We start from the raw sequence: 14685 nt of genomic DNA, 5'->3' as shown, positions 1-14685 counted from the left end.
TATCCGAACAGGATTTGAAGCCCATATCAGTAAATTCATTGAATGCAGAACCATCTGCCATACGTGCTCACTTCTCGCGACGGCTGCCACCCAGATGTACGGCCGAGATAATATGATCGAACGGCTATAAGAACGCTCCCTTCTTTCTGCACGAGACGAGCTCCCGAAGTCTTCCCTTTCCCTGTCGACGGCGAAAGAGATCTCCGTCTCCTCTACTGGGTTGTACGAACAAGGGTGATCTTTTTGAACTTGCGTCTTGCGATCTGCAATTGGTTTGTTAATTAGGTCTCCGATCGTGTTTTCTTCTCCGACTGCGGCCCCGATCTCCAGATTTCTTGTCTTGTTTGTTCCCTTTTGGCTCTCGATTTTTTCAAGCGCCTTCTTTTGATCTAGGGATTTGAATTCTTCTGTATCATAGCCTTTGATATCGTACCTGGACTAGTTGCATTTTTCTTCTAATTTTAGTGTCAGATTCCATTTTTATTTTGCTGAGGGAATTCTCACGCTTGGGTTCTGTTTAATGATCGGTAAAAGAGTGAAATAAGTCGACTGCAACGTTGTCTGGTCTCGATCGAATTAATATTGCAATTTTTTAGCCCATTTCGATCTTTGAAATTTTTCGGACCATGATAATGACAAATTTCGTCAATTTTTCCTTGGTTCATTCGTATAGGAAGTCTTCGACTGTTGCTATAATTTGCCTCTAACGCAGCTTCTACAATTATGGTAGAATCTGTTATTTATGTGGATAAATTCAAAGCGCTTTCAGCTCATCTGTTAAAAACGCTAATGAAAGATAGCCGGGTCGTGCCGCAAAGTCATCCAACTTCCCTTTTAGCTTAAATGATAGTACTGGAGTCATCATTTAATGATGTTGCGTGCATAATTAGGGTTCATATATAACATTATTGTTGTGTACACAGTTAGGTTGAACTTCATATAGTGGCGCCGACTGCTATCTGCTTCGCATATGTAGATTGGATTGTATTTATCTCCTCCTTTCACTAAGTTAGCTATATTATGACACAAAGAGCTAGTAATGGTTTTATGCCAGTAGCATCATCATATATGCTTGTTCTTGAATTACACCATCTGTAGTTAACATTTTAAATTACTGTGACAGAATGATGTCGTCCTCTATGATTGGTGTATTGTAATGGTCACTGAGAATTATAAAGGTTTTTCTAGTGTGAGTATCTTTTCTGTGTTTGGTTATTTCTCAGAAATGTCTGATACGAAGTCTGGATTGAGAAAACCAGTCTTTACAAAGGTTGATCAGCTGCATCCTGGGACCAATGGGCACACCCTGACAGTGAAGGTGGTGGATTGCAAAATGGTCATGCAGAAGAATCGCCCAGCCGGACCTCAAGTTCGGCAAATGCGTATTGCAGAATGCTTGGTTGGTGATGAAACTGGAATGATTGTCTTCACTGCTAGGAACGAGCAGGGTAAACATACCTATAACAATTAACTCTATTGACTGCTATCTTTATTTAATCCATTGTAGTTTCCCCCGATAGGACTTATGGGATCGTACTTGAAACACCTGTATTTTCTGGGTCCAGTTTCCATCAGAATTTATATGTGCTCTTTAAAATGCATCTCCACATAAAGAACTTATTTTCTTTCAGTCGGAACAACTTTATTATAGATTTGCTATTGAGCCTCTTTTTTTTTGGATTAGATGTACACTTCAGTACTCATGCAAGACCTTTTAAACATTAAATATATGAGTAATCAAGATGATGATACGTGTATAGAAAATGTCACCAAATCTTTTCTGAGAAAAAACAGCGTTTCATTTGTAATGACCATCAAAGATGGTTGTTCTACCCCAATTTACAATTGTTTTGTAATGACGATCATGATTGTTTTAATTTTTCTTCTTGTTTTTGTTTCTAGTGTTACTAAAAGTGCTTTCAGTCGACAACTTCTCTCCTACCTTTGACGCTTCTTCTGACATGAGGTTTTCTCAAAAACTGTATCGCTTTGTAGATTTCAGCCTTAATACTAAAACAAATGAACAGTCTGAGACATAAAGTTTGATAAACTTATATCGGAAGTTTGCTTTGGCCATCATTATCAAGATATACTTCTGTTTTTATGGTGTTTTCCTCTGGTTTACAAGAATCTTCTCTTGAACTAATATGTAAAAACACCATAACAGGAGAAAAATATCTCAATTAAGGAAAAAGAGGTACAATACTGAACTGAAAGATTTGCACCTCTAAATATTGTGCACTGCTTCACTTGTCTTGTTTCTTTTTTCCTTTTTTGTCCATTTGCACTTAAATGTGGAGATATCCTTGGAGGTCCCAGTTTCACAGTTTCTTTACTTCCAGTGCTTCACTTATTCATTTTAGTTCCATTGATCTTGCTTCAGGGCTTGCAAATGCTTGTCCGGTAACCTGCATGAGTAATTCTTTTAATTAACTATGGTCATTACACAATGGGATCATCTGTGAATTATTTAGCGAACTCTATATGTTTCATTACTTTATTTTATGAGCTTGATTGTGGCGAAAGTAGGTTGTTGTTTAGTGAGTCTTCCCCTCCCTTCACATGAGCTTGCTGCAATCTTTAGACCTTTGGCGTTCATTAAACTGTGAATTAAATTAAGGATTATTTGGTGAGTTATATTAGCTGATCCTTCTCAGTTATATGCCTCCTGTCACTTCTGTAACTTGTAAGGGCATGATTTATTTTCAGTGGACTTGATGAAGCCAGGGACCACCTTGATCCTCCGGAATGCAAAGATCGATATGTTTAAGGGATCCATGAGACTGGCAGTGGACAAATGGGGCCGTGTTGAAGCGACTGATCCAGCCGATTTCACTGTGAAAGAGGATAATAACTTGTCTTTGGTGGAATATGAGCTGGTGAATGTCGTCGAATAGCGAGCAGGCATTGCAGCGACGCTACGGAAAACCCTGCAAGCTGACCAAATCAAGATAAATATGGTTTTTGTTTGTTTTAGGTTGTTGGCAAGTGGTGTTTTTATTCTCCAATCGGGGCAGCTAGGATAAAGCCATTTTAGGACAACATGGTGCAATCATGACCAAGCTGCTTGCAGGCTTCAACCTTGCTATCCTGTGGAAGTCTTTGTCAACCGACAGATGCTAATTACACCTCAATTTGAACTCTGTTTGGTTTGATAAAGGTCAGTCCATTCTAAGCTGTTACCGGCTGGCTAATTCGGTTCTGTTCTAATAATGTCTATGCCTAGACTTCTCGTATGTTAAATACAGAAGAATAAATATCAATGTTATCTTCCAGTGAGATTTGGGCACTCTTGGATGGTGAGTTTATGTAATTCTATAATCCCACACAACATTTACCCAAGTGAAGTCAAAGTTGCTAAATTGCAGTTAGGCATTTTACAGCTTCGAGAAAAGCGACAGCTCACTCATCAGGATCCAGGAACAGAATTGGTGTCGCTGTGTTATCATCAGGAACACCTCGCAGCTTTGATGGAGGACATGAGAATGCAAACTGCTCGAGAAAAGAATGGGCCATGCGAGAAGAGCTCGCAATGCGTGTTATTCGTGTTGCGATCGCTTCCAATCTTATGGTTCTTCTCAGTATAATCCTTCTCTTGGGATTTGGTTATAAATCAGAAACAGTCTTCCATTTTAATGTCTTACAAACAAAATAGCTTCGAGTGTCTTGATGGCAGTTCAACTGAGGCATCCTCACGGCAAAAACATTACTTCAGTGACGAAGAAGAACAAGTTCTTTACCATAGTGTTCTATGATGGCAGCCCATATCCGTGTGGATCTCCACCGAGTACGAGTCGGTAGTATGATAGACAAGCCAACATTTCCGTTACGATTGGCAAGCTTTGTAACTTCTCTTTTTCTCTGCTTATATTCTCTCGAGGGTGTTGTCTCCCAACTCCATTCGGCTAATCTAACTGGATTATACAAGTTGGATTCGTCCTCCTATAATTTTGGTTGTCATTATTTCGGATGCCTTTTCTTTTATTTGGTAAAACTAACGTTATGATCGACGTTATTGTGTCAAAAGAAAGATGAACGTAATAAAGGATATACTTCATTGCATCAAACACCGTTCCGACCCACATGAGAAGACAAAGATGACGGCAAATAAAACATCGAAGGCGTCGACAGAGATCGCCTTAAACATCACGTGAACTGTGCAGCTCCACCTCGGCCTTGGCATCCTTCTTCGGTGTGGCTTTGAAGTAACAAGCATAGAGTATCAGTTGCAAGAAGCCGAAGAGGGCACCCAACCCATTGGGAATCTGCAGCACGAGCACAACATATCAATAGTTCAACTTGCACCGAGTCTGAACATTACGCCTAATCAAATCACATCACATCACGTTAGCGAGGCTCTTACGAATAGGTTGACGTCGAAGGGGAGGAAGGAGTAGGTCGTCCAGCAAACGCCGTTAAGGAAGCTAGCAAGAGAGAGAGTGAAGGGCATGTACTCGACGCTCTTTGTCTGGATCACCAGTTTCTGCCACAATGCATTCAAGATATCATAAATGCATGCATCACAAATTGTCCATCGACTCCTAAAGATATCATATGTGTTCATAAATGCACTTTCCCTGTTCGTCGATGGCACATGCCTGCATGGTCAGAGTGCCTTGTCCATGACATATTCTAGGATAGGCTGTTAAACGCAAAGCAGCTATCACAGAAGCATGAACTTTGCAGTGCTTCCAGTGTGGTCTTACCATGACCGCAAGCGGCGAGGCATACATGCAGGTACCGAAGATGATGCAGAGGATCCCCACGATGAGCGACCTCTTCTCGTGCGTGTGCGCGCCCAAGAGCACCGCCACCACCACCACCGTCATGAACGCCAGCTCTCCCGCCAATATCTTGAGCACCTTCAGCTGATATGCGTTCTTCCTCAGTGCCATGCCTTTTTAAAGACGGTACAGTAGAAAATTAGAGAGAGAAAGGCGATCGTGTTAGGCGTACGCGGCCTTCTCGGGTGGCATAAATGAAGAAGATGGTGAGGTAGGCGGATTCGATCACGAGACCAATGCCGTTGATGGTGACGACGAGGATGCTGTGGGGGTGGACGATGGGGAGCCCGTACAAAAACCACATCATGCAGTTGAGGAGAGTTGCGAGGTAGGGGATAGGGGAGAATTGCTCCACCGCCTTTTTCTTGATTATTTGTACAAAGGTCGGCCTGTAGACATTGCAGTTCCATAACCCAACCGGCCGTGATCAGATCTTTCCGGATTCAAACCCACCCACCCCAAGAAGAAAACGAATCAAAGATTTGAGAGAGTCATCGAAGCTTACACGGGTGATAGGAACAGACCAAAGGAGATGACATTGCCTGCAATCGAAACGGGAAATAAAGTTACATACACATCGATGGATGCATTTGTCGGTGAGAGTTGAGATCTGACTGAGAACGAGTTTCTTTTGGGAAAATGGATTATCTGAGAAAACGAAGACTCGGGTGAGAGGGATAGTGGAGAAGGAAGCTTATACCGATGAGACCAATGACATTACGGACTGCGTCCTGGCTCAGCATCACCATCGCGGCGACTGGCTAACTCGGGCTCAGAAACGAGGTGATCTCGGAGAGGAAGTTGCTAGCGGAGCGTCGTTTCCACCGTCAGTGCTTCCTCCTCCTCCTCCTTCCCTCTCTCTCTCTCTCTCTGTCTCTCTCTCTCTATATATCTCTCCTTGGTTCATTCAGTTGTCGAGCGTGCATGGAGGGGCGACTTATAGCCATCTCGGGCTTCGGGGTAGACCCCAATGCCGGATGGAGCACACGAAGCGCCCCGACGTTCTCATTATTTACGAATTAACCATCTTCTTCTGATCCGCTTGGCGGTCTCAACGGACCATGCGCTGTGGCTTGCAGTGCTGTCAAGAGCGAGCGATATGTTTTTTGGCAGCCCTTCACGTGGTTTACCGTCAATCTCACCTTCCCCGTAATTGGAGGCGGACGAAGGTGGGTGAGATGGTTAACCCATCATGGGGCCAATTGATTTTGTTTCTCATTGTTTTGGGACGCGTCATTTTATTTGCCTTTTATCTTTAGTCATAATTAGGTGCGACTGAGTTGCGTGTATGTATTTATTTGCATTGATCCCGTCGACAGATAGATAATTGGTGTAATCGGTGGATCATCGATTAAAAGGGGAGGTGAAATGAGCACAGCATTGACCGGTTCAGGCGCGCCGATTGGAGGGGCACTCGACGCGTCGCAACATTTGGTTAGAGCGTCCCTTCTTTGTCGGGGATCCGCAGGTTACCTTCCCATGACCAGATACGTTCTCTCGCCCACTTTTAGAAACACAGAGTGCAGGGTTTCAGTACTAAATACGTACTCACTGCTGCCTCTCTCTCTCTCTCTCTCTCTCCGGTTTTGGAAGAAACCACAATCTGACATGCACGTAGGCGTTGTTCGGTCGGGCCATATAATTTTCCTGCACCATATAATATGGCAGGGACTCTTTGGACACATTTAATTCACTTTTATTTCATTTAGCATTAACTTAAGTTTTGAATGAATCGAAGTGAGGAATTCACCTCCTGATCTTGATCCATGTGCAAGTGCCGAGTGACGAAAAAACAAGTTGCTCGTCAATAGAGAAGACGACACTCAAGGGACAAGGCTCGAATCTAACTTCACTCGACACTCGATTTCACCATCAAATATCCGCATGGGTGACTTTGCATATCGAAGATTGAACCAATCCATATTAACTCCACAACATATAGATTCACTAATAAGTAACTATGTGGTTCTAATAACTGTTTTCCCACCGAGTAGGTAATAAGCATAACATCAATCACCCTAGTTCACGTGTCGAAAGGAAGTGAGCACTCGTGGATCTTTTTGGGTTTATTCGTGTACATGGTTGGGTGGCAGCTCGAGCTTCTGCAGTCCCGGTGGTGGGGGTCAGACCTAATTGCAACTCAGGAGAAGGTGCGGGCTACAGCTTAAGTTGTCGGTTGCCAGTGCTGACATCCCAAGTCAAAGTCATCCATGATTCTGTTTCTCCTATTTAATTTAAACTGAATCAAGTTGTCAGTTGAATGAAATGATCAGTCGGTAGATATCCTACTTCATTGATTGGTGCATTCGTGATTCATATATAGCACACATCTCCTATATTAATAATCTTATCACTAGAGTTGCTAACGTGAATGGTCATCGTATGACTTACGTAGCCCAAATCTATTTCTCTCGATGGGTCCACTCTCCCGGCGGTGATTATAATACTCTCATTAATTCTAAGGTCCACTGTGTTGACGAGTCAACGGGAAGATGGTTAGATACTACGCAAATAGTTAGTCACTGACGCTCTTAGTGTCGTGATAGCCAACCATTGACACGTCAAAGCCAGTCTAAACGCAGAGGTTGAATCCCGGTCGCTCAGCATCTTCGAATTTTACAGCTCAATCAATGTTTACGGTGGAAGAAAGGTGGGAATTCTGAACATAAGCTCGCAGATGGTGTTACCTTATGGGACAAGAAAAAACAATATAGAATTTTAATTGGTAGATTTGTCGTTGCAGGGAGACGATTAGCTTGATTCTTCATATTTTTACTCTTGTGCCAACTCGGCTACCTCACTGGCTTTCTCTCTCCATTCCCACCCAAGAAGGTCACTCGAGTCATCGTCACGTTTTCGTTGCCGATAAAGGGTGGAGGAGCGGGTGTGTTCTGCGAGGTGTGTGCTCTGCAGCTGGGAATATTTGAGTTATTTTATGTTCAACGTTGCTGGGAACGCGCTGCAATTTGGCTGGCAGGTTTAGGGGCTCGGTTTAGGATTTTGTGATCCGTGTTCTTCTTGGTTTTGGCCTTTTTCCTTTTTTTTTTGGCGCAATCTCGGGAAAGGTGGGATGTCGAGGGAGGTTGCATTTTGAATGACCATTTCATTCATCGGAGTAATATTTGCGGCGCAGTTCGGACCTTCAGTGGTGCTTTTTTGCCATAAAGGTGGAATCTTGCGAAGCTAGGTCACATTCTTGGGTGAAGTATTTCCTTCTTTGCGTTACGAGCGGTGGTGTGTCGTTGGGTTTGTTTGAGGAGAGACTTAAGAGATTTGTCGGAAACGAGTAGATATGGAATTTTCTCATTTCGATTTCTCGGTTTAGAAGCTGTGTAGTTTTTGTTGGCTGATTTCTTTACAGAGAAGAAGGATTTCTGGCGTCACAGAGAACAGACTTTTGATCGGTACCTCCGCCGATGTCTCTCTATGTCTAAAGCGAGGGATAATTGCAGGTTCCAGTTTTGTACTAGAGATCACTAGGATCTGAGGTTTTGCTGATTCTGAGATCTCTTGTTGCCAAAGGAAGAAGCTTTTTATGGAATCTTTTCTTGAGTCTCATGGATTCATGGTGATCTGAGTTCTCCATATTTTCTTTTCATTTGATATATTTATAGGTGGAAGGGAGAAAGGAATTGACAGTATTAGTGAACATGTCCTCTTCCCCTCCACCTTCTGTTTCGGCGACTCCGCCTTCTTCTACTGTTTCCCCTCCTCTTGCTTCCTTTTCACCTCCTTCCACATCTGACTCGCCACCACCTTCTCCGCTCCCTGATCCCGTTGCTCCCCCCCCCACTCCTCCAGCGTCATCGCCAGAGCCTCCGCCTCCACCGTCACCACCCCCTCCAGCTGCCAGTTTCCCTCCGCCTGCTACCGCTTCTACGCCGCCGCCGTCTCCACCACCTTCTGCTTCTCCCCCACCTCCTGTTGCCTCTCCTACACCCCCTGTTATTACAGCTTCTCCGCCGCCACCTAGTACAGGCTCTCCACCGCCATCGGTTGCTGCCTCTCCCCCGCCACCTACCGAGGTTTCTCCTCTGCCACCCACTGCAGTCTCTCCCCCGCCACCAACCGAGGTTTCTCCTCCGCCACCAATTGCAGCTTCTCCTCCCCCGCCTTCTTCAGCATCCTCACCTCCTCAAACTCCCAATGCACCTCCGCCGTTGTCTGGCTCTCCACCACGTCCACCTTCGGCCGGACCACCTACCAGAACTCCCCCACCGCCTTCTGTTGAACCACCAAATGCTCCGCCTTCTCCTCCACTTCCACCGAGGTCTCCCAGCCCTCCTATTCCATCGGCACTAGCACCTAAAAGCCCATCGACTCCAGCTCGTTCACCCCCTGCCGCTCCTCCTTCTGCTGGTACAGTTCCTTCCCCAATTCAAGCCTCTCCTCCCTTACACTCTACCACCATTCCATCTGGCAATTCGACAAATCCAATTAGCCCAAGTTCCAACAAGTCCCCTCCTGGTTCAGATGTGGCGAGTGACAACTCTCCAGGAGGTGGTGGTACGAAGACAGGCACTGCGGTAGCTGTTGGATTGGTGGTTGTATTCGTTATATTTTGTTTTCTAGGGATTGTGTGGTATGTAAGGAAGCGCAGGAAACCTGTTGCTGGATATGTTGCAGGGTTTGTCATGCCTTCACCACGCTCATCTTCTATGATATCAGGTCATTCTCTAACATCTCGACAAGTATTTTCATTGGTTATGGTCTTACCAGCTTCTTTGTCATTGAGACACCCAAAAATCTTGACAATACTGATCCAAGAAACTTTGAAATATCTCAACATGACACCTCCCATGTTATCAAATTTTGATTATTCGACTGGTCTAAGTACATGTTCTTTTTCTTAACAGAATCACCCCACCCAAGGTCTCCATCAGCTCCTGTTGTATATCACCACAAGTCTGCAAGTGTCGCGTCCGATGCTGGAATAGTCAATGCTCAGTCGTGCTTTTCTTATGAAGAGTTATATGAAATAACAAACGGTTTCTCACCCCAAAATATTTTAGGTGAAGGTGGTTTTGGTTGTGTTTATAAAGGATGCTTTTCTGATGGAAGAGAAGTTGCTGTGAAGCAATTAAAGGTTGGCAGTGGACAGGGTGAACGGGAGTTTAAAGCCGAGGTTGAGATTATCAGTCGCATACACCATCGCCACTTGGTTTCGCTTGTAGGGTATTGCATATCGGAGAACCAAAGATTGCTTGTTTATGATTTTGTGCCCAATGATACACTTCACTCTCATCTTCATGGTATGATTAACTTATCAGTTCGTTGGATTTATAAAAGATAACTTGTAATATTTGGGATCCTGTATGTAAATTTGTTAGTTACATGTGGCACCATTTCTGTGCAAATCTTTTTCAGGTACAGGAAAGCCAGTTATCGATTGGCCAACAAGGGTTAAGGTTGCAGCTGGTGCAGCTCGTGGCATAGCTTACCTGCATGAGGATTGTAATATGTGAACTTAGTATTACTAGCAACAGTTTTCTGTAACTTCTATTTATTACTTATAATTTGGTTTGGTGATTTTGACCAGGCCATCCAAGGATCATTCATAGAGATATAAAGTCCTCAAACATTCTATTGGATAACAACTTCGAGGCCCAGGTTATCCTCCATTAATACCTCTGTGGACAGTTTCTGAGGCACTTCCTTATCATAAATTCCGTCTTGTTAATAATTTGTGTATGTCGAGTAGGTTTCTGATTTTGGGCTTGCAAAGTTAGCTATGGATGCTTGTACGCATGTCTCTACACGCGTAATAGGGACCTTTGGGTGGGTAAACCAATTACTTGATAACCGTGATTCCATGGTTCTTTGATATTAAAAATTATGTGATTGTTTTTCCATCTAGATATTTGGCTCCAGAATATGCATCGAGTGGCAAGTTAACTGAGCGATCTGATGTTTACTCCTTCGGGGTTGTGCTTTTGGAACTCATTACAGGACGAAAGCCTGTTGATGACACCCAGCCTATGGGTGATGAGAGCCTTGTTGAGTGGGTAAGCTCTGAAATTTCTTTCTCAATTTGTCTCTTCAGAAAATTGTTGAACTCAAAACTAAATGCATATCAGATATAGAAAACTCAGTAGCACATTCAATTTTCAGGTGCTGTAGCACTTGATAATGAATGGGCAAGTCAAAATTATTATGCAACTGAAGAAAATCTGTAGTTGGTCTTGAAACTTATCATGTCTAGGGCTTGCATCAAAGAAAGGAGACAGCTTACCTTGATGATCGAACAAATGTTTTCTGTAACGCTTCAAATAACTTTCCTCTTATATCCCACTTCATTTTACCCCATTTAAATTGGTCAATCTGTCTGGGAAATACCACAAATTAAGACGAGCCACATGATCTTCTTGTGGTAAACAGAACCGAAATCTAATGAACTTAAGAGAGAATGTTCTTTGTGTCAAATGGTGTTTGAATGATAAAACCAAATCTAATGCTTTCCTGGAGATTTTTTCGTAGAATATTATTAGCCAATTGCTACTTGATGCTCTGATAGAAAATTCCAGAGGGCTTGATAAATTGATGGATCGAACTTTTGTTTGTAGAATGAGGTTCTTTTTTACTTGACTTTCTTTCCTCCTTTGTTGTTGTGTTAGATATCTTCGTATGGCCTTAAAGATGTTTGGCTTTAATGTTGTTATGGTGTCTATTCCTCTTTCCCCGTTACAAACTTTTGCTTTACTAGCATTTTTCTCCGTTTTTGTTTTTTCTTTCTCTTGTCCTTCCAGTCCTTTATAGTGGCATATATATGGAGATTTTCTTCAATTCCCCCATAAAAGTTACCTTTTAGAGATTCATTGTGAACAAGGTTTTTGTCGGGTAACAAAGCTCATTCTGGTGGTCTGCCACTTGTAACCTTGAAGGGCTTATATATTTCAGCTAAGTAGCTTAGCTTGAGAAAATAGGGTTGGACTGTGAATGTTGCTTGTTAAATTAGATACTCGGATACACATCAGATTCTTATATCAATGCTCATATAACATTATTATCATTTTCAATGTTCATTTTGGAAATGTATTTTGTAACACCCCTGATTAGTCCCACATCGAAAGTGAGCAAGATTAAAATTGACTTACAAGGATCTGATGAGTGTACTACTATCAATTTCAGCTTAAGCATTTTGGTCAGTAGTTTAAACCAAATGAAATTGATAGGCCAGTTAGCCTATCAGACTCGGGTCATGACATTTGGTATCAGAGCTGACCTAGCATTTGGGCATGGTGAGGGGGCTCGAGTAGGAACGGCGTGGAGCCACCACTGGGCTACGCTTGATCTAGGTTATGTTGGTTCTTCAAATTGGACTAGGTTGGGCTACGCTTGATCTAGGTTATGTTGGTTCTTCAAATTGGACTAGGCTAGAGTTTGTTTGAATTAAGTATACTACTAATTGGTTATTGTCATAGTTTGCTGTTTCTCTTGGCATAAATGCACAGTTCATTGGACATCCATGCTTGAGACTTTAAAGTACCTTGCAACTGGATTCCTTCCCGAAGAATTGCACTGATGCTTCTTTTACCTTTTCTTTCCTTCAATTAAGTATTTGTTGTTGTTGGTGATGCACAACCATAAAACTTAAGCTACCAATTTGCACTTCTTGGTACAAGCGCAAGTTCATGTTAAGCTACAGAGCTTTTATTTGGAGAGCTCTTGAACATCTTTTTTCCATTGGTTTCCATTAATGTGCAACCTTTAAGCGGTGCCCAGAAGGCAGAACATCCAACTTCAAAATTTGTGCACAATATGAATTATGTACCTAATCTGTCACCATGCATCTATTGCCAATTTGCCACCAAGCATCAAGTGATGCCAAACAAATCATGTTGGAGACTCAATGTTGGAGTCTGAGATAGGAAACCTGAATAAGTGGAGGCTAGGGTGGTTTTCTTAATTTAGTTTTCCGTATGGAGTATTAATAACAAATAGAGTCATATATTCCCTGATCGAGTTCCCTTGGTCAGACTTGTCGATAACCAGATTGCATCTGCTTTCTCGTTGTGTGGATATCTAGATTCTAGAGTATCTGGCGTAACTAAGGTTCCTTTGTCTCCTGCAGAAATTTATTTAGTTTATGTCGATGTGATTTTGTAGGCACGACCACGGCTGTCCCATGCTCTTGAAACTAGAGATTTTGGAGAATTATCAGATCCAAGGCTCGAAAAGAACTACAATGAAACTGAGATGTTTCGAATGATCGAAGTAGCAGCAGCATGTATTCGTCATTCAGCAGCAATGAGGCCTCAGATGGGAAAGGTAATAATTCAGCATAAAACGATGACTATGCTAAATGTGAGGGGAATCTCATCTACTTGCATCGTGTTGCTTGTTCTATGAAATATTTTCGTTCAGGTAGTAAGGGTTCTCGATATCCTAACCGATGTTGATCTAAACAATGGTGTCAAACCCGGACAAAGTGAAATCTTCAACGTAGCAGAAACAGCAGAGATCAGACTGTTGCGGCGGATGGCATTCGGGAGCCATGTCTTTAGTTCTGGGTATAGCCAGTCTGATTGGAGTCATCAATCGGATATTTGAAAAGGTTTGTTTTTTGGCCTTTTGCTTTTTGTTTCATTTTCTTCCCCACGTAGTTATTCTTTAGCAAAAATGAGGCCTTCTTTATGGTTTATTCTCTTAATTCTTTTTTATTCTGTTGTCTGTACCTGTAATATATTCTCTTATTTCTGCTACAGAGGCGTCACATAATCAGTAGCAAATTCTTTATTTTCATGAAGAATCTAATACTCGGAGTCACCAATCCACAACAGAGATCTATTGTTCTTTTTAACTCATTCGTTTCGGTAAAGCAATTCATCCACTGCTTTGATGGCCAGTCGAAGACTAGAAAGTTGTTTCAGCTGATTGAAGTTTGAAACTACAGACGGTCACTCGGAAAAGCAGCGGATTCTGTGAATGATCTTTGAGTGATCGAAGTTGAACAATGTTATATATCGATTCGAACAGTGATGTTACCCTGCACAAAACATCCATGTAACAGAAGCTGCTCGTGGCCGTAGCACCTGAGGAGGCCTATGATGTTTAATGCTCTCTCCCTGCTGGTAATGTTGATGGACGCATCTTTCTGGAGGATCTTATGCTTCATGGGTGTCTTGTATATCTACGTTCAGATTCTCCATTGTTGCTCCGGTCAACAACCTCGGAAGGCGGGGAACGAGTGTTGTCGTGGGCTGAAGTCTGCTGTGCAAGAGAAAATTGCTGGACCATCAACGAGGGGCAAAAAAAGAATTTTAGGGCCATCATCTCATGTGCATTTTTATGTTTTTGGGTGATACAAAGTAACAGTAATTTCAAGAGAATTTGTACATTATCAATTTGCAAATACTTTTCTTTAGAGAATAAGATCGATTATGTACTTTTATTATTACTATCACTATAATTGTTGTAATAAGATTATTATTGTATTGCATGTTATTAAACATCACACCGGCACGCAAAGGATCCGCTCCAGGAATGAGTTTAAGAGATAAGAAGTCTGGTGAATGCTTCGATGGAAATCGACTAACGGTGTGCCACGTGTACCTTTTTTTGTGTGCATCTATAAAAGGAGGCGCGGTGGTCGAGGTTCTCACGGTGAAGCTGTGGAACGGAAGCGCTCCGATGGACGGATCGGCCGCCCACGGAACTGAAACTTTGGAATCCTCGCGCGATTCTCAAGGTGGTGTTGGTTCCACGACGATCTCGATTTCGCATTTGACTTATTGATTCTTGCTTTGCTTCGATCCGATGTTTGTTCCCTTATCATCACTATTTCTTGGAGTTTAATGCGACATGTAACAAGTCGAGAAAGGGTTTTGCGGTTCTCTACCTGAAGGATGGGTGTTCGATTTTGTAGATCGTTCTGCGCTTTCTTGTGTCTCCTTTTGACCTC

The 14685-nt window shown here is 42.6% G+C and overlaps 3 protein-coding genes across 4 annotated transcripts; 2 read left to right on the top strand and 1 right to left on the bottom strand.

Annotated features, from left to right (window-relative positions):
* Positions 1–79: 79 nt before the first annotated feature.
* Positions 80–3279, top strand: LOC135595960 (uncharacterized protein At4g28440-like). 2 transcript variants are annotated; one of them, XM_065087537.1, is made up of 3 exons: positions 80–234; positions 1224–1448; positions 2710–3279. In XM_065087537.1, the coding sequence occupies exons 2-3, from the start codon at positions 1226–1228 to the stop codon at positions 2895–2897; spliced, it is 411 nt and encodes a 136-aa protein (XP_064943609.1). In that variant the 5' UTR covers positions 80–234; positions 1224–1225; the 3' UTR covers positions 2898–3279. The 2 variants fall into 2 exon arrangements, with proteins under 2 accessions (XP_064943609.1, XP_064943607.1); XM_065087535.1 differs by lacking the exon at positions 80–234 and having other exon boundaries at positions 1142–1448.
* Positions 3280–4106: 827 nt separating this feature from the next.
* LOC135595046 (bidirectional sugar transporter SWEET6b-like) lies at positions 4107–5676 on the bottom strand. The gene is made up of 6 exons (XM_065085551.1): positions 5485–5676; positions 5290–5326; positions 4957–5173; positions 4707–4868; positions 4364–4483; positions 4107–4265 (listed from the first exon to the last, which is right to left on the bottom strand). Exons 1-6 carry the CDS (start codon positions 5531–5533, stop codon positions 4140–4142), a joined length of 711 nt encoding a protein of 236 aa, XP_064941623.1. The 5' UTR covers positions 5534–5676; the 3' UTR covers positions 4107–4139.
* Positions 5677–7602: 1926 nt separating this feature from the next.
* Positions 7603–14181, top strand: LOC103968761 (proline-rich receptor-like protein kinase PERK8). Its single transcript, XM_009382068.3, has 9 exons — positions 7603–9452; positions 9641–10036; positions 10152–10238; positions 10324–10394; positions 10486–10562; positions 10642–10789; positions 12891–13052; positions 13149–13338; positions 13490–14181. Exons 1-8 carry the CDS (start codon positions 8435–8437, stop codon positions 13332–13334), a joined length of 2145 nt encoding a protein of 714 aa, XP_009380343.2. The 5' UTR covers positions 7603–8434; the 3' UTR covers positions 13335–13338; positions 13490–14181.
* The last annotated feature ends 504 nt before the right edge of the window (positions 14182–14685 follow it).

Source organism: Musa acuminata, chromosome BXJ1-10 (assembly GCF_036884655.1).
Source record: "Musa acuminata AAA Group cultivar baxijiao chromosome BXJ1-10, Cavendish_Baxijiao_AAA, whole genome shotgun sequence".
NCBI classification, from domain to species: Eukaryota; Viridiplantae; Streptophyta; class Magnoliopsida; order Zingiberales; family Musaceae; genus Musa; species Musa acuminata.
This window is presented reverse-complemented; position numbering and strand designations above follow the sequence as displayed.

Excerpts from the sequence above, each read along its gene's own strand:
- LOC135595960 (XM_065087535.1), top strand. The coding sequence starts at position 1,157 with ATGGTCACTGAGAATTATAAAGGTTTTTCTAGTGTGAGTATCTTTTCT. Across the intron at positions 1,449-2,709 it reads CACTGCTAGGAACGAGCAGG|TGGACTTGATGAAGCCAGGG; the intron begins GTAAACATACCT and ends ATTTATTTTCAG.
- LOC135595046 (XM_065085551.1), bottom strand. The coding sequence starts at position 5,533 with ATGGTGATGCTGAGCCAGGACGCAGTCCGTAATGTCATTGGTCTCATC. Across the intron at positions 5,174-5,289 it reads GGTCTGTTCCTATCACCCGT|GCCGACCTTTGTACAAATAA; the intron begins GTAAGCTTCGAT and ends CAATGTCTACAG. Across the intron at positions 4,266-4,363 it reads CCTTCGACGTCAACCTATTC|ATTCCCAATGGGTTGGGTGC; the intron begins GTAAGAGCCTCG and ends CTCGTGCTGCAG.
- LOC103968761 (XM_009382068.3), top strand. The coding sequence starts at position 8,435 with ATGTCCTCTTCCCCTCCACCTTCTGTTTCGGCGACTCCGCCTTCTTCT. Across the intron at positions 9,453-9,640 it reads CTCATCTTCTATGATATCAG|AATCACCCCACCCAAGGTCT; the intron begins GTCATTCTCTAA and ends TTTTCTTAACAG. Across the intron at positions 10,037-10,151 it reads ACTTCACTCTCATCTTCATG|GTACAGGAAAGCCAGTTATC; the intron begins GTATGATTAACT and ends AATCTTTTTCAG.